At 35.0% G+C, this 20,146-nt stretch overlaps 1 protein-coding gene across 21 annotated transcripts in view; it reads left to right on the plus strand.

Moving 5' to 3' along the window:
- NRXN3 (neurexin 3) overlaps window positions 1–20,146 on the plus strand; it is a 1,270,300-nt gene that overhangs the window by 936,823 nt on the left and 313,331 nt on the right. For all 21 annotated transcript variants that reach the window (XM_087952028.1, XM_087952029.1, XM_087952026.1 and 18 more), the window contains one exon: window positions 11,441–11,622. In XM_087952028.1, the coding sequence (XP_087808154.1) occupies window positions 11,441–11,622 (182 nt within the window). The remainder of the gene's footprint in view (window positions 1–11,440; window positions 11,623–20,146) is intronic.

Below are 20,146 nucleotides of genomic sequence, written 5' to 3' on the forward strand. Positions count from 1 at the left end.
CTTCTGATGGAGGTTTTTTTGTCTAAAAATAGTATAAATAGAAATATTTTGTTTCGAGGTTACTATGAATCTGTGCATGTTTTAAGCAGAAACGTTATAGTAATTGAATATGCCAACAACTACAAAAGCTATAGGGAATAATGTATGATAATGGTACCAGTTTTGGGAAGAGGCACATTATTTACACTTTGCTCTTTTCAGTTGTAAGGGAAAAAATGCATGAATCTGCTGTTATTTTGCCACTTATTTTTGTTGTTGTGATTTTCACTATTGATTTAATGGGAGAACTGCCAAGCTAATCTTCTTTGTAAATAAAAATGGACTTAAGAGTTGCTATCTTCTGCAACATGCCTGTTTATTATGGAATATATTTGCCTATATACTTAAAGAACAGTGGGTTTTTTTAAAATTTCCAATTCTGAAATCAACAGAAAAAGCCTACCTGAATAAAAATTAGCCCTAAATATCACACTAAAAACAGCAGACATATCTATATTGTCTGTACCGATTATGTTTTATTGTTGTGTGCTTGTTGCATTTGTATACTAGTTTTTGGCCAAATAAAAAGAAGAATTAACATTGAAAATAGAGCAAAAACAACTTGAAGAATGATCTTTGTGAAAGAGATGAGAGATTTCCCATTTTGGACTCCCAGTTCCAAACTGCTTTCTCAAATTGTCAGTTTTAAATTAATTGCTTTTACATATATTTTGAAGTTTAAATTGATAGAAATGAGTGGTCTCCTCCTAATGCTACTTATTATTATTATTATGTACTCACATTGTTCTTATGAAACAGGATGCTGTTTCCCTTGGGGTAAACCTAGGTCATATCATAGTGGTGGAACCCATACTTTGGTCATACTGTAGATCTTTGATAGACCCACACTTTGTTCATAGATCTAAAGTTAAAAGGATCAGTTGAAAATAAAATATTTTCCTATGACCTGGGATCATTATTAACAGTCTGCACTGTCAAATAAGCAATTTCCTAGACTGTTAATTTCATTATGTTAGTTATGTCAGTATTATGTTCTTCTGCATGTGAGGAATCCTCAGTACCTGTTTTTGCCACTTCCAACACTCCAAATGAGATTGTTTCATTTCAGCCACAGACCATTTCATGTCTGAATTCTGTTTAGTATGTATCTCTCTTCCCCATGAAAGTCTTTTCTCTAAAAAAAAGTTTCACTTGCTGTTCTTTGGCTTGATTTGAAATTAGTGTTAGACCTCATAGCCTCAATTGGTACACACTGATATTTATATGTTGGTATGAATAAGCAGCAAATGGCAAGTGTGATGCTTCATTCTCCGAGATTGTGGGTTGGTTTCTGAACGTTTTGTTACCAGGCTAGGTAACATCTTCAGCAGAGTTTAGGGGATGTCAGTATTTCACATCTTCTAAACCCTGCTGAAGATGTTACCTAGCTTGGTGACAAGATGTTCAGATCTTCACAACCTTCAAGAATGACACGTCACCCTCAGAAAATGATAAGTCCAATGAAAGATATAATTATTAGTTGCCTTTTTCAAACTATCGGAATTCCTTTATTCCACTGTACCTGAAAGAATTTGGCTGGCCTTAACATATCTAAATGCTATGGAATGATCCTGTCTGTTGTTAATGCACTATTATATTTTAACTCAGCGACTGAATCATTTTATAAACAGTTATTATGACTGCAAGCGTGCTTCATAACAACTACAAACTTCAGTTTAATGACAGCAAAGCATCCCATGTCTTGTCTCTAGAATGACCTATTCTATAAATTACTACATTAACATATATAGGTAGTCCTCAACTAACAACAGTTCATCTACTGACCATTCAAAGTTACAATTGCACTGAAAAAAATGTGACTTATGACCATTTTTCAAAGTTATGACCTATGCAGCATCCCCATGCTCATGTGATCAAAATTCAGGTGCTTGGCAACTGGTTCATATTTATGACCATTGCTGGGCCCCAAGGCCATGTGGTCACCTTTTGTGACCTTCTGACAAGCAAAATCAATGGGGAAGCCAGATTCACTTAACAACCGGGTTACTAACTTATCAACTGCAGTGATTCACTGAACATCTGGGACAAGAATGGTCATAAAATGGGGTGAAACTCACTTAACAAATTCTCACTTAACAGAAATTTGGGGGTCAATCATCATAAGTCGAGGACTACCTATACTAAAAGCTGGAAAAAAAACATTCTCAGAGAGCACTAAGGACCTCTCATTTGAATCCTGAGCTACAAATATTCTTCTTTATTGGTATACATGTATGCGTGCATGTATATATTAAATTTTTATGGCCCCCATCTCCCCTATAAGGTGACTCTGGGCAGCTTGAATGACTTGAAGACACAACTTTCAAGCATACTTTAAAATAAATTTATGAAAGCATTAAGCTCCCATAAGAAATAGGCCTGCTTGTTCAATTACTGCTGTACCCAGTTCTTTAGTACAGTCCTTGCCAAGATTTCTTTTATGATTTGAAATGGCTGTTGCTTTATCTAGCTAGCTGTCCTTTAATTGGTTTTGATATATTACTGATTCCACTTCTCTACTCTTAAGCTTGCTACTCACTAAGAATATACAAGATTTTTTTTTATTACCTTAGCTTCTTACAAATTCTACCAAATAAAAACATGAAATCTGCTAAGCTAGTGAATCTGACTACAGTTGAATTGATAAATTCTTGCTGCATGAGGGGAAAACTATATGGTTACAATACTTAATAATAATAATGGGAATCTTAAGAGGAGCCTCAACAAAAGAATAGTACTCAGCTGAAACGTATAATGAAATAGCAGACCTCTAAAGAATAGAAAAATCAAATGGATGGGAAATAATAGGCTAATTGGTCATTCTTTGTCTCTTGCTTTCAAAAATGTGGGCCTTTGCTAAGATCAGTTTCTCTGTTTGTTGAGCAATTGTTAATAAATATCCAGTTCTTTTAATGAACACAAGTAAAAATATAGTGCTATGATCTTTATTTACAAAAAGTTACAAGGAAGAGAACAGAAACATATAATTAATTAGGAGATAGTAGCAGGTTGCATATCCTTTGTATATTATTTCAGGTAGAAATAGAGTTACAGTTTGTTGTTCTTAGATGATACTGGGTTAATGGAATGAACAGTATATTAATTAGTGTTATTTTATTGTCCTTCTTCCCCATTTCCCTTTGTGTGTGTGTGTAAATGTATTCATATGTAAACACAAACATATATATACTCTATATTCTGTTATGATTGTGGCTTGATTGTGTAATTACTGAACACTTACATTTTACTAAATACATTATCTGGAGTTTATGTATTTGAATCTATTAATGGTACAGCTGTATTTTTCTGTGTTAGGGAGATGATTTCCAATTGCTCATATTTCTGTTATTACCAGATTTGGGTTATCTAATATTTGAAAACTTTGAACCAATGCAATTTTACTTAAAAGTACATTCTGAATTTAATTAGGATTGTATGATAAACATATAGACACAATAATCTATTTATTTATTTATTTATTTATTTGATTTGCCAATTGTTTACAAGATAATAAGTATAAGTGTATACATAGTTATGAATACATGAAATGGGTACATATAAGAAAAATAAAAGAATAAGAGAAACAATAGGACAGGGACGGTAGGCACGTTGGTGCGCTTATGCACGCCCCCTACAGACCTCTTAGGAAAGGGGTGAGGTCAATAGTAGACAGTCTAAGGTTAAAGTTTTGGGGTTTGGGGAAGAAACTACAGAGTCGGGTAGAGTATTCCAGACATTGACCACTCTATTGCTGATGTCGTATTTCCTGCAATCAAGTTTGGTGCGGTTTACTTTGAGTTTGTATCTATTGTGTGCTCTTGTGTTGTTATGGTTGAAGCTGAAGTATTCACTGACAGGTAGGACATTGCAATGTATGATTTTATATACCATGCTTAAGTCAGACCGAAGACGGCGTAATTCAAGGTTTTCTAGTTCTAGAATTTCAAGTCTGGTGGCATAAGGTATTCTACAACGAGTAGAGGAGTGGAGAACTCTTCTTGTGAAATATTTCTGGACTTTCTCAATTGTGCTAATATCAGATACGTAATGTGGGTTCCAGACTGATGAACTGTATTCGAGTATTGGTCTAGCAAATGTTTTGTATGCTCTGGTTAGTAGTGTGATATTACCAGAGAAAAGCTACGTAGGATTAGGTTAACAACTCTTAATGCCTTTTTGGCTATGTAGTTGCAGTGGGCTCTAGCACTTAGATCATTGGAGGTGAGTATTCCAAGGTCCTTTACAGAGCTTGGGTCATCAACAAGTTCTTGACTATTCAGCTTGTATTTTATTTTCTGATTTTTTTGCCAATATGTAAGACAGAGCATTTATTTGTTGAGATTTGAAGTTGCCATTTGTTTGACCATTCTGATACATAGTCAAGATCTTTTTGTAGGGTAGCAGTATTGTCTGTGGTATTGAACAGCTTTACATCATCAGCGAAGAGAACGCAATTGCTCTTAATATGATCACAGAGGTCGTTTATGTAGAGTATGAAGAGAGTTGGTCCTAGAACACTGCCTTGGGGAACACCACTATTGACAGGTACTGGATTTGATAGGGCGCTTCCGATTTTGACCATTTGCTAAATCGTAAGAATGACTTATTATCCTCTTTTAATAGCACAAAATGTTTTCCCAGAGATGCTATGAACCTGTTATAACAACTCAGTTTATAGGATTGTTACCTTTAATCATCTTTAGTTCTCTTCACAAATTCCTTGCATGAAGGAACAATGGGAGTAGATTGGAATACATAGGGAATATTGCTTTCTTTGGAAGTTATTTTCCAATATATGAAAGGGGAAATGAATCCATATAACATGATTAGGAAATATTATGGTTGGTTGCACAGTCAGACATATATTTAGATTGGATTTTGCATTTTTATCCACTTATCAAGTCCTTCCCAAGAACCCGAGAGAAGCATTTATTGTTTGATGGTGTTAAAGGTATCTTCTCAGGATGTAAACTGTTCTAAGTAAAATTGTCTTTTGCAATTGACTAAGGAAAATTTTGTCAATGCTGATGGTGTTTAACTAGTGCTTCAGATGTTTTGGGATTGCACCAAAACATTCCTATTAGTATTGGTAATATTGCTTTGCCACAGCCTGCCTTCTTTTATTTATAATTTTCTTCAGGTTTTTTTCTGTTCTATTCTGCTATTATGTGTGGGTAATGCACAGTTAGATTCATAATCTAAGACTAATCCAAATTTAATAATTCAAATTCTAACCAAGATCCTAAGAATTATTAAGGTAGCATCTAAGAATATAGGCCATTCCAAGCAGGATATTTTTGTTGTTGTTAAATTTCCAGATATCAAGGAAATCTCTGAAAGTATTGCTCTGAAGGCTACAGTCACAATTGGTATAACAATGGATTTCTTTTTTCCATAAGCATTCAGCTTTGATGTAGAAGTTCTGGTACCATCAGTTTTTCCAATTGTTCTTGTGCAACCTTCTTTTCAATAACTGTTATATCAGGCATGTTATGAACAAGATGCCTGTCTGTTTGGATCTTAATGTTCTATAAAATCTTAACCCACTCATTTTCCAAAACCTCAACTTCATGGTCCCAATAGGTTGTTTTTTTTTCACAGTCAAATCTAAACTTCTGGCAAAGTTATTACTATTTTAATTTATTGGTTTCCCAATTCCAGTGTACAGTGGTAGCACAAAAATTAGAAAACAAACAAACATAAAAAACATTCAGTAAAACAGACAACCCAGATTAAAATGATCTAATAGGCTACAAAATCAACAATACAAAATAGCGGCCTTAGAAAAATATTAAGCATCAGTCCCAGGCTAGTGATCAAAGCCAGTTTTCCCAGTTTTTCAGAACTCTAGGAATTTATCTCTTGCTGCTGTTCCAAATATGCCATTCTCTAGTCTTTTTTTCTTTAATTTGTTCCTTCACATGTGAAGAACATTGTTATTTTGTAAAAAAAAAAAGATGGAACTTACTGGCTGACTTTTGGCCAATCCCTGTTTCAGAGGTTTGTTGAAAGAATGAAAGAGGAGATTCAATTTGTCTTTTCCAAATATTTCCTATATGATATAGGACCTATTAATGTTTTCATAGATTCACAGAGTCCTGTGCATCTTCATGTCAGATTTCATCTTGCTCGGCACTGAAATGTCATGACAGGTTAGTCATTATAATTGAATGTAATTGCCATTCTCTTGACATGCAGTGTGTGCAGCCAAGTAGCTCCCTGGAAGAATTGTGTTCATCGGAGGGAGGGGATAAAAATTATTTTCAAAGGTGAAGCTTACATTCCTGCATTAAAATTTTAATTTCATTTTCTTCTATTTCTTGGACTCTGCCAGCCCTGTGCATGTATGTGAATGCACAACATGATAAGAGGTTGAATAAAATTTATGGTATGAAATGGAAGAATGTGACACAGGGCTGACATTTTTTATGTCATTTATAAGTTAAACAATCCAGTTCTATGATACTAGTGAAAAATGAACTAATATATGAAAGGTCACACAAGAAAAAAAAAGATTAGTTTTATAAAAAGATGAACTACATTGCTAGCAGAATCCTCTGATGCTACTATAGGCAATTAAAATTGTGCAATGCATCATATTATAGAATAATAATAAATATAATTAAAAGAACAAAGTCATTAAAAGTTTATTCAGTCAACTTGAGCTTTTATAATTGTCTGCATATGGAAAAAACACCAGTTCAATTCATTATTGCAAACTACTCAAATATAATTATTAATAATATAAATAATAACAGCAACAGTAAAGTATTGACTTGGGATAATGTTGCAATTCCTGCTGACTGGTCCATGTTTTGACAGCAGGCAAGGAACATGTTTGCTGTATCTGAGCATGCACAGTGATATCCTTATACATGACACAGGGATATGAAAGAAGGCTTTCACGGAGAGATCACTATATAAGCGGGCTTCCCATGTCTAATCCTGCTTTGCTATGGACATCTCAGATGGAGGACTTCCCCGGAAAGAATTGGCTATGTCAATTTTTATAAAAATATAAAAATAAAAGACTAATACAAAGTAATAAAAATATAAACATTTAAAAATAGAAAGTGCAGAGAAAAAGAAAGAAAGAAAGAAAGAAAGAAAGAAAGAAAGAAAGAAAGATATCTCATATCCCATATCTCATCTCTTCTTTATAAACAAATTTTAACAACCTTGTTGGACCAACTATGTAACTTTCCTTTTGTTGTTAAGAAAGTTGAACTTTGAATAGTATTGACAATTTATTTCTTTTCATTTTCTCTTTGTCACTTCTCAGAAACTCCTTCATAAATTTAACATGTCTCTTGTAAATCCAAGATAAGAAAATCATCCAAGTTACTCTTGTGGTTTTTATTTGTATATGCCTTTTAATTAATAAGACATCAGCTGGTCTCATTTGTAAATATATATATATATATATATATATATATATATATATATATATATATATATATATATATATATATATATATATATATATATATATATATATATTCTAAGTTTTGGTACTTACATGTATGGTATTCGCTTGGTTGGGTATTTTCCCACGTCATTGTAGTTGTTCTTTTAAAGTTGTAGCGTTTCAGCAGAATCTCATCTGCCATCATCAGGCTTCTGTATTTACGGACACAATACGAAGCCTGATGATGCAGAATTCTGCTACTGTAATGAACATTTTTCCACACTTAAAATCTTTATATTTTTAAAATAGGATTTCAAACAACCCACAGAAAATATTCTTACAATTAAATTCAAAATCTTATTTCAAATCCATTGACCCCTTAATCCATTTATAATTTTCCAAAATCAATGTTCACTTTTTGACAGCTTATTCCAAAATAAGGTTAAGTCCTTAAATGCATAAAACCTATTTCACCAAGGATTGAAAGAAATTCAAATTGTGTAATAAAACTTACCTTTCTGAAGGTTCTTAATATCCAAAAAGCAATTTCCGAAAATAATTAATTATGCAAACCTGGTATTCTTCTAAAGTTCTTAAACTGTTGCTTGGACAGAGATTACTTTCCTTTAACTCCCAGAGCAATAAAAATCTGCCAAAGACTTATGGTTTCCTTTCAGGGAGCCACTCCATGGAGCACCGTGAACTGTCCCAGGTCCTCTCCTTATCTGGAGGGGAATTCTGATCCATTTATTGGTTCCTTATTCTGTCACCGTTATTGGCTCTGCTCTCTATGGAGTTCACCATTAGTCCACCATTGCTTCCTTTGAAATCCTCTGCATCCCCAATCTTTAACAGCATAAGCATTTGAATCTTAGACATTTGCCAAGATCAGTCCTTTTCAATATATGTTCTTTTTTTCTGTGTGCAAGCTGTTTTAAGTAAGAATTCTGAAAATCGTGTCTTAGAAAAAGCAGAAGTCTATTGGCAAAACCATGAACAATATTAACAGATACAGTCAGAGACTCTGGCTTGTTCATGGAGGGTGAATAAACAGGGTCAAAATGAAAAGTTTGGCCAATCAAACCTCTGGCCCTTTTAACATGTGTGCGATGGATATGATGCACATTTTGACACTCCATTCCATGGATACTCCTGAGAGATCCAATGGATAAAGTGTTGGACTGTGAGACGCAAGTACACATGCATCTTCAGCTCTGGAAGCTTATTGGGTAATTTTGAGCCAGTCACTCTCAGCCCATCTTATTTACAGGATTCTTATGATTGCTCTTTGAGGAAAAATTAGAGAAGGGATGCTATAATTGTCACTGTAAGCTTCTCTTGGTAAAGTGGGGTATACATTTGGCAAATACATGAAATAAATAAATGTGTCTGATCAGCCATCTCTCAGGGTGCTTTGAACTGGATTCTTGCACGGGGCAGAACTCACTACCTGATCCTGTTGTCACCTGCTCAAACCCCCACTCCTTTACCCTCAAACTAACCTCACCCCATTCCTAAGAGGTCTGTAAGGGGCGTGCATAAGCACACAATTGTGCCTACCATCCCTGTCCTATTGTCCCCAATTATCAGTTCCGATTTCTTATATTTAAACTTATGTTTATTCTTATTTCTATTGTATAGCTTTCGACAAAATAATAAATAAATAAACAAACAAATAAATAAATAAATAAATAAAAAATTGGATTCTGTAGCTTTTCAAATTCTAAAGTTCTACTCTTTTAAAAAAGAAAGCATTTGCTTATTTCCAGAATGTTTCCATGGTGCTGTTCTGTTAATGAGTCATTCTAGCTTTTACAGTCTTTTAGAAAATTAAGTTATCCATACCAATCATTGGAAGGCATGGTACTTCTGAAACACACAGAGTGCATAATCATACTCTAATCTCTGTGTGTAACTGACTGGTTCTCATAGATGCTGCGGTTTAGGTATTTAACTATCCTGTGGATGTTCTTTGTTTTGCAAGTAAAACAATATTGAAATAGAAGGCACTTGGTCCTGCCTGCTAGCTGTCTTTATTGCAGATACTATTTTTCTTTATTTGGCAACTGGCACCTGAAACAGACTTAAACAGAATGTGAAAAATAAAACCTATTTCATGTAATATATCTTTCTTTCCAAGTTGTCATTTATTTGATTGTGTTTCTCTTGACAATCCTATGTAAACACACTGGGATTCCCAGGCACAGCATGAATATTCATTTTAGCAATTCTTGGGAAATATTGAATGTATTCTAAAAGATTATCATGATGTATATTTCTTTCAGTGTCAAATGTTCTTCCCAAGATCTTATATTTACTTTTAGTATAACTAACTGCTGATCAGAAATCTGATGGGTATTTATCTGATAAATACCCTTTCTGTTCCCCAGTGAAAAATTTGTTTTCCATTTTTCTTGTCCACAAGTTATGCTTCATGAAGAAAAGATAAATTAATGAAATATATGTACTTGATTAGAAGATGATCCTGAATTTAAAACAATTATTTTGAAGAAATTGTGAAGAGAGGAATTATTGAGTCTACCATCTGCACCACTGGTTTGGTTCTGCAACCCAACAGGACAGACACAGACTTCAGAGGATAATTAGGACTGCAGAAAAAACAATTACCACCCACCTGCCTTCAGTCAATGACCTGTATACTGCACGAGTCAAAAAGAGGGCTGTGAAAATATTTACAGACCCCTCACATCCTGGACTGTTTCAACTCCTTTCCTCAAAACAATGCTATAGAGCACTGCACACCAGAACGACTAGACACATTTTTCCCGAAAGCCATCACTCTGCTAAACAAATAATTTCCTCAACACTGTCCAACTATTTACAAAGTCTGCACTACTATTACTGTTAATCTTCTCATCACTCCTTATCACCATCCCCTCCCACTTGTGATTGTAGGACTGTAACTTTGTCGCTTGTATCCTTACGATTTATATTGACTGTTTCCTAGTATGATTTGATTGTTGATTGTACCCTATGACTACCATTAAGTGTTGTACATTATGATTCTTGATTCTTAACGAATGTATCTTTTCTTTATGTATACTGAGAGTATTTACACCAAGATAAATTACTTGTGTGTCCAATCATACTTGGCCAATAAAAGTATTCTATTCTATTCTATTCTATTCTATTCTATTCTATTCTTGATAAAAGAAATAATACAATACCAACTTTATATTGTTGTCCATCCAACATTCTACTGAAATATTTTTCTCCTCCCATAATGATTGTGTGTAATGCTTTTGTGTGTTAATGGCATATATATCCAGAAGCCACACTTTTTTAAAAAAGGCAGAGCTAAGATAAAGAATGTCATTAATTCTATTAGTAGTTTCTGATTAAAATCAACTGGTTGTAAAATAGCCAGTTAATAATAACCTTCAAAGGTTATTGAACCTTATTATTAATAACCTTTTGTAAAGTTAACTGTTTACTCCCAAGCAGTAGCTAATCTTAAAGGGAAGTGCTTTTATGGCTATCTATACCCATTTGCATTTTTCACCTCTCCCCATATTTTTAACAGACTGATATTATTCCCTGCTGTTCTTCTCAATGTAAGATGATGAGCCTACACCCATAAATTTTCTAGTAATTATAAGGGGGGAGGCTTGGCTTACTCTTACATAAATATGGTATTTATGTAAGAGTAAGCCAGGGAACATGAAAAGAGTTTTTAGGCAAAAAAAAACCTTAACTTGATGGTTTGTCAGTGGATAAAACCTTTTAGAAATAATGTGTTATCAGCCCTGTGCTATTATGTAGTTGAGTCTACCAATGCTCATACTTTGTATCCACTTTGTTATTAATTCATTTTGTTCACATCTTTAATTCAGACTTTAATTCAAAGCCTTAAGGCTTTCATAACTTTCTCAAATGGAACCTTGCACTTAGATCTAGTACTATTGGATGCAGTTGAAATGTTAATATAACTGGCTAAGTTACCTCTATATGTTTTTTATGTGTGTGTTACAGCTGGGGCCACATATATCTTTGGGAAAAGTGGAGGCCTCATCCTGTATACTTGGCCAGCAAATGACAGACCCAGTACAAGGACAGACCGCCTAGCTGTTGGGTTCAGCACAACAGTAAAAGATGGCATCTTGGTACGGATTGACAGCGCCCCTGGCCTTACTGACTTTTTGCAACTTCATATAGTAAGTACGGATCTTTTATCCTTCATTTTGCCTTCAGTTTTAATGGCTACACAAATTCATTTAAGAAAAAATAAAGAAAACAAAAACAAAATCCTACTTATAAGTACATATTTCTAACAAGTATAATCTTAAACAACAATTAAGAAATTGTTTTTTCCATGGTGTACATAAAATGTATTCTGGATGGGACTAAAGATAATCTAAGCCTTTAAGTCTGCTTGTTTAATATTGTCTTAATATAAGTAACTATAGTTTTCATTGGACAAATATAAATTTATACTTTTGTAGGTTCAGACCAGTGTTTCTCAAACTCTTTGCCCATAGCACTGTTTGACTTTGGTTTTTTTCTCCCTGGACCTCCTCTGTCTTGGTCCATTACTAGATATGGATATAAGGCAGTAACTGGTGCATTTTCTGGCATCAACAAAACATCATTTACAGTTTTTTCCTTGTGTAATCCCAAATATTGAGGAAAAAATTACCAGCATCTCCTTGCTACCTATTTAACATGTCATCCTTACTACTTCTATGCTTGATTTCCTAAAAAAGCTTGAATGCATGCAATTATTTTAAAATTCCCCAAATTAAAACCCATAGTAACTAAGATTCAAGATACTATATTACTTAGTATAAACATTTAATGTATACATGGGTGTTCTTGAATATTTCAGGCATGGTTCCTGAAATATATAGAAATACACAGCTCCAACAGTTCAAGTAAATAGTTTCAAAATCTCTTTTTAGATTATTGTGCTATGCTATGCTTATGTTTGTTCCTCATCCATGTTTGGAAACTGCACTTTTTTCTAAAGTGTGGCCAGATTGGTTTTCATAATAAGATTACAACGGTGCTATATTGCACTGTTTTTCAGTCTTAATTCAGTTGCATTTTTTTACTTACTAAATGATTTGGGGCATATAGAGAACCATATCTTTGTTCATGTTATGAGGATGATTGAAGGACCATTATCTTAAGAAACTAAGTTGTTGAGTATTTAGGACAGGACTTTTCCTAATATTAACACTGTGATTATGGGACTGTCACTTGACAAGAGTGAAATTGGATCCTTCGATATAGAGCATTGTGTAGAATCCTATAAGGTTTTCCAAATTGTAAGTTTTTTAATACCACATCGTTTAATAACTCTCTAATTGTAATTCCATTCTCAAATTTAATTGAATGAATTGTTGTCTTTGGTGAAGAAAGCAATTTTCAAGTTTAATGAAATAAATACAAAAGAATGTTATCCTACTGGAATCTCATTTGATTTGCTTCCTATCAGTAATACATGATTTTCTATAATCAGTTTTACAACATTGGAACTGTTATCTTGGTTTTCATGTCTTTGTCCTTATAAATGAATTTTAGTCTACATTACCCAGCCACTTCCCTTTTTTGCAATAACAATATAACCTTTATGGATTTGCTTCAGTTTATTCTTTATTGCTGTATTACTATTTAAAACATCTCTGTTTATGGTTATGTTTTTTTAAAAAACTCAGATTGAGATGCCTATGTCATTTGGACATCAACAATCTCATACATGAAGATACATACACAGATATAGTCTCTCAAAATCAAACACATAAAAACATACAATATCATTCCCTCCTCCTTTCCAAGCTAAACTGAATTTAATGTAACAGCTGTTGAATACCTTTTTTATCCCAAGCCATCTCTGTCTCCAGAAGTTTTGAACTAACCCAAAGGGCTTCTATACATGCATTCACTCTATTCCACTCCACTGCACCTTAACTGCAGGAACGTGTGATCTACAAGAAGCAAAAATTGCTCACAGACAATAAAACAAGGATTTAGCAGGACATCTGTGGCTTATGAAAGAGATTGTACTGCTGACATCTAAGTAGAAACAAACATTTTTTCCTGGTTTTTAGAGCTTTATATTTCTGCCTATCATCTAAGTATTTATTGAAAGAGTATTGAAATATTCTTTCAATATTTGTAAAGGAAATAGATGGGTCCTGATTCCGCAAAAGGTGTTAAGGACTGAATCTGGTAAGATTTTTTATCCTTTTATCCAGAAATTCCCAGTTTATAGCAAATGGTTATATAAAGAAATCTGTGTGACGGCAAGCCTTACTTGAGAAAGATTGGAAGAAAAAGCCCAGAATTTAAATTCTGAAGCATAATCCAATAAAGGGCTTTAACTTGTCTTCACTGCACAGAAGTAAACTATGTCCATAGTAGTTTCCTGATCCACAAATTTAGTCAGTTTGTCAAAGAAGGCAATAAATTTTTCCTGACATCATTTGTTTTTGACACATCCATATTGGCTTCTAGAAATAGTTTTACTCTTTTCCAGGTGCTTGCAAATCTGCTGTTTGGTTTTCTTTTCCAAGATTCCCAGATATTGATGTCAGGCTGATCAGTCAGTAATTTCCTGGATTCCTTCCCCCCCCCTTTTTTTTTTTTTTTTTTTTAAGATTGGAACTACATCTGTTCATTTCCAGTCTGCTAGTAGTTCAGGAGGTTTAAAAGATTATGCTCAGTGCAGGGGTGGGCTTCAAAAATGTTAGCAACAGGTTCTCTACCTGGTTGCTGGGTCAGCATGGCCATGGTGGGCGTGGCCTAGTCAGCCTCCTGCATCATGGCAGGTGGCGTTTTTGCCTCCTCCTGTGCACCGGAGGCTTTCCTGAGCCTCTGGGAGGGTGAAAATGGCCTCCCCGGGCTCCACAGGCTCTCTGTAAGCTAGAAACAGGCTGGTTTCCAGCCTTCCCAAACTTCTGGGAGGCCCATTTTTTGTCGTCCTGAAGCCTCTGTGTGTGCTCTGCATCCAAAATAGGCTGCGTGGGGAGGGGAGGGGTGGGCAGCTCCAGCCAGGAGTGGGATTTGGGGGTTGTCCAAACTGTTCAGAATCTTAGCTAGGGGTTCTCTTAAATGCCTGCAAACCCCCAGCAGCCCACTCCTGGCTCAGTGGCTCTGAGATCACATCTGCCAGCTCCTTCAGAAACTTGGCATGTAATCAATTTGGTACTAGCAATTTGAATTCATCTAGACTAAATTGGTGACTTGTACAGTTAGGACATTGGGTTGGAGATTAGCAAGCCTGCGTTTGGAACCTGAGTGTTGCTGTGGGACCAGACATGACCAACTGGGTGTCCTCAGGGCAATAGTGATGTAAACAGCTAATCCTTTCATCCCGGAAGTGCCTTGGTGCTTCTGACAACAGTGCAATGCATTCTAGAGTGTATAGGTGTTATTTTACCATATTCTTACCTTTTTTGACATGTATACCTATTACATATTCTAAAGCAAACTGTCAAACTCAAGGCCAGTGGGCTGGATCTGGCCTGTGGGGTGCTTAAATCCGTCCCATAGGGCTGGTCTGAAAATATCAAAGGAACGCCTGCAGTGCCTCTGGTGCCTAAAATGGGCTGCATGTGGACTCCCTGCACCTTGTTTTCATTCTCCATGGCCTCCTGTATCACTCTGCTGGCTGAAAAATGGGCCGAAAATGGGTGTGAAAATAGCCCCAAAACGGCCTAAAATAGGGCTTGAAAATGGGATAAAAATGGGGCAAAAATGGCCAGCAGAGTGCTGCAGGAGGCCATGGAGGGTGGAGGGTGAAAACGAGACACAGGGATGGGCCTGGGTGTGGACCCCCACACCCCATTTTGGGCAGCAGGGTGCTTCAGAAGGCATCCATCCCACCCCTCCTGCTGTCCCCCCTCGCTGGCCCATGGAGGCTAACTACAGTGCTGATCTGGCCCTAGAAGAAATACAGTTCTACATTATTGCTTTTGATAGGTAGGACTATTTTTTTTTCTTTTGCATAAAAATAGATGCGAAGAATGAATTAAGCAAGCTGTGCTGTCACATTCTTGACATCTCTGTTAAGCGGACCAATTGTTTCCTTGATTTCTTTCCCCCTTGTTGTTTACATGTTGAGCATGGATACATGGTGATCATAGCACATGGAATGAACCCAATTTTCTTGGTTTGTGTGATATCATTAACTATAATCTAACCACATAAACTGAGTTCATGCAGCATATTATGATAAGTCTTTTGAATTCTACAGAATTTCTTTGTTGAAGGATAGAGATTGGTTGACTCCATATGCATAAATGAAAAAAGAGGAAAGAAAAACTCACAAAACAATAGAAAAAACATAGGAAATCAAATGTGTTAATTAGAATAGATCAAACAGTTTTCTAATCAGTATTCCCAGTGGGAAAATTCTGTTTGTATACAGTAACAATTTATCTTGTGTTAGTTTTATTTTTTAAATATAACTCAGCTTGAATATATACAAAAGCCAATAAGTCTTTCAAAGCATAATTAATATGTTAAATAACTTTTGTCCAAAAGAAACCATGTATAAAATAAAACTAAATTGTGCAGATCATAATGCAATTATAATTATTATAATTATAGTATATTTGAGTACATTGTGTTAATTGCAATTTTTAATATAATTCAAAACTAACATTATGAAAATTACAATATGTCTAAGAAAGTGTGACATATGGATGCTAAAAATGGCCTTCTAGTGATGTTCAGGTACCAGACTCTTCAATTCCTTATTTCATTTCTCTTATGCTTCAGTACATTCTGACAACTTTTAATAAATAGTCATGATACATTGGCTATAATGGCAAATTTCCAATATGTAGGACTTGATAATTTTTGACCTTAGCAAAAAGGATCATTTTAAAACCTCCTTCTCTGACAATGAAACATTTCTGAACAAAAAGACAGAAAGTGGGAAACTTTCTCAGAAAAACAATTAAAATAATTCATGATAATTATTTAAAAAGTTTAAATAAATAAAATAATACTTTATAATATAAATTATCTGTGTTGAGCCTATATTTTTTAAAGTAATAATGTTATCAAACATGCTCAGTTTAAATGGATTCATCGGTGCTGAAAATCTAAAATATTCTCAACCTGACATCTTTGTTTCTCTGGATACCTTTGAAATTGACCAAAATGAATATAATAGTTTCCCAATGTTCAGATTTCAGATTAAAATAAATAATATTATATTCAAAAAATACCATAAAACCTATTTTTTTGTTATGGAGAGGTCAGATTTATCAACAACTAGCAATACAGAATATTGAAGAATGTCTTTTTATTCAATGCATATAGATATCAAGTCATGATTCTTGCTAAGTTGCCTAACTGCATATGCTAAAATATTGAAAGCAAATCAAACAATAAAAGAGAGAAATAACAATTCTGCCTTCTAAATGAGTTAAATCATTAATAATGCATCAAAGGTCTTCTCTGTCTAGTTAAATACACAGCACTTTTTTATGTTTTATTAATGGATTCAGTCCCTTTATGATAAATCTTGCTTGTATAAAGCCTTCCTAGTACATTCTAGATCAGGATGTATAAAACCTTCTTAGTATATTGTAGATTTGTTTAACAAGAAATATCATATAACTGTTACATTTAAATTTAAAATAAAATTTAACATCTACATTCAAGGTTAATCACACCAAACTTGATTGCAGGAAATACGACTTCAGCAACAGAGTGGTCAATGTCTGGAATACTCTACCTGACTCTGTGGTTTTTTCCCCAAACCCCAAAAACTTTAACCTTAGACTGTCTACTATTGACCTCACCCCTTTCCTAAGAGGTCTGTAGGGGGCGTGCATAAGTACACCAATGTGCCTACCATCCCTGCCCTATTGTTTCTTTTATTTTTTTATTTTTCTTATATGTATCCATGTATTCAGAACTATGTGTTTTTTTACTTATACCTATTATCTTGTAAGCAATTGACAAAAATAAATAATAAATAAATAAAGTAATGAATTAGGTGTAGAATTGGCAGCAAAATGTATATGATCCCTATCGGATTTATAAATTATAGTAATGCAAGCTTTCTTAAGAGAAGCTAGTGGAACACTAGCTTCAAATGCATTGTGAAAATATACAAGCCAAATTCATTTGTTTGCTTTATACCATTATGTAAGAGATTCTTTTAGTTAAAACAAGTTGTTGTTCTTTACTATTGATATACTTAATTTCTTTAACCTGAATATAGATAAAAAATAACTCAGTGTATTGATTACCAAACACAATTCAGCAGAAAGGAAAAATGAATGCAACTATTTCCTTTCAAATTCTGTCCTTTACTCTCCAGTTTTCCTGCTACCCTTTGATAAAGCAAAGGCTAATGCAATTGTCAGTACTGAAGGAAGAATTAGCTTCTGGTCCAGTTGGGAAGCACAGGTATTGGTCTGGATCTCCTAAAACAGCATCCCTCCAGCTTATATCCAATTCACTTTAAAAAAGCTTCCTGCTTAACTTGTTTAACACTCAAACAACCAGGGGAACTTTTAAGCTGCAATCCAGTTAAATCCATTCAATTTAAAAAAATACATTCATAGTTGTGAATGGGCAAGAATTATTTGCATTAAGAAAACAGTAACAACATAGCTAACATAGACTTTATAACATGGAACAAAGTTACCAGAAGAATTTTAACAAAAGCTTTTGAAATCAATGGCAATGAATCCCTCTGTGAGACTGACTAACTCCCTATGTAATTGGTGAGATAGCAGTCTGTCTCTGCCTCTTTCCTCCAATAACTGGAGCACACTCCTTAAATCAGGGGTCCCTTGATCAGCTTTGCAAAGATCTTATGTAGCAATTTATATCACTCTCTTTTTGGCTGCTTGATCCTTCTTGAAATCTTCATCCTGGGTTATCCAAGTCCTATTTCTCCTCTTCTTCTTGGCTATGTAAGCTATGATTCACTGTCAGCCAAATACCTTGGAGAGTTCAGTTCCATCAGGAGTAAAGCTTCATGCTATCTACACTGGCTAAGTGTGCCAAATGAGCCAAATCCCTCCAAAGTTGTTTCCTCCCCTTGTAGTTGCCGGGAGGCATATTAGCAGGATAGTTTGCTGCTGGAACAAGACCCTGTTTTCTCCCTTTTATTTGTTATTTATAAATATTTTTTCTCTTAACTGGAAAGCTTTGCCTCTTATCTTCTTCAGTCTTCTTCTGTTTTTGTAACTCATTTCTGGTATCTAATTGGTCACCCACATTTTTGCAATCCTGGCAGTCCTATAATTGTATTATAGTTTAGTGTTGTAGGTTCCTTCAGACATCTTAACATGCTTTCCTCCAGTTCATGAAAAGCTAAAAAGTGTATCAGCAAAATTTATTCTGTCCTGACCATCAGTCTTTGTTGTAGTGCCTCAATAACCATGTACTGAAATGGTGCTATCCTTATGATTTTAATGCAGAACAAATTAAGTGGTTGGAGCCTCAATCTCTCTTTTCTTATTACTGTTCCCACAACTACAGTAAATATTGGGCAGGAAAGAGAAGAACCTTTAATCATGCTCCTTCACATTGTGATTGGGTATGGTGGTTAACAGGAGTTTGGAAATCAGCAACAAGGCCATTTTACTTCACTACTTGCTATTAAGTAGGCAAAATAAAATAAACACCCTGCAGCACTTTTCAAGTTTGCCCATGTTACACAACTTCACCAATGTGAAGGGAATCCAGAGTGCTGAACATTCATCTCACATTATTCTGGAGAATGAAAGACATGTCAAAATAATTGATAAAGCAGTTGTATAAGGGAAGAGGATGGAACAAAGTGAATGCAAGCACCAGCTGATCTCCCTCCCATTTCATCCTGTACCCAGATCCTTTTTCCTGCAGACTGCTCTGAAGTTCAACAACAAGGTCATCCAGATAGTCCATCATTGCACCTATTGCACTGCAGTGGTGGTAGGGGGCAATGTTCTTAATGGAGATTTTGTTATCAGTCTTCATAGTCATAGTCATCTTGCTTCAGTGAGCAAGAGAACAAACAATTAACTCATTCCAAGTAGTGATTCCAGAGTGCAGTGAGGCTGGCCTCAAATAAGAGCAACTGTGATTTCCAAGTAGGAATGGCAATACCCATAGCAATGACAGTATCACCAGTGCTGCAAAAACTGAAGATGTATTTTGAAAGTTCTCTCGAAGTGGTTAACATGTATTAGTAGGGACTTCATGTAAGATCTGACTTTGGATTTAGAGGGGCTTCACAAGTGCTGATAACTTTTCTTAATAAGCTCATGTAAGATGCAAGTTGTGCTTGAAAGTTTTCAGTTAAGCACTGGGCAACTTGCAATGGAAGTGATGTATGTCAGTTGAGGATCCAATCTGGGTCAGTCACGAGGACCAGAGGTTTTGTCTTCCAAGCTCTAGAGAGCTATAGGTAACTTCTCTGAAGATGGACTCTAGCACAAGTTTGAAAGCTTGGAAGACAAAACTTCTGGTCTTTGGATCCTGCAGCATTATCATGGGACACATATATTCGCTTTCAATGTCAGTTCAGCACACAACCAAAATAATCATAGGGGAAAGTGTCCAACAAATGGAGGCATGGTATATGTACACTGTAGCCCTGTATATAGGGACCTGTATAGGTCCCGTAGAACTTGTATAGGTCCCAGTTTCTAACTATGCCATCACAATTGCCATTGAAACACCATAAATTGTGCAAACAGAAAAGCTGTCATCAGGAGAAGG

This window comes from Notechis scutatus, chromosome 1 (assembly GCF_049901735.1).
Source record: "Notechis scutatus isolate UNSWTSFEM ecotype Mainland chromosome 1, rNotScu1.2, whole genome shotgun sequence".
NCBI classification, from domain to species: domain Eukaryota; kingdom Metazoa; phylum Chordata; class Lepidosauria; order Squamata; family Elapidae; genus Notechis; species Notechis scutatus.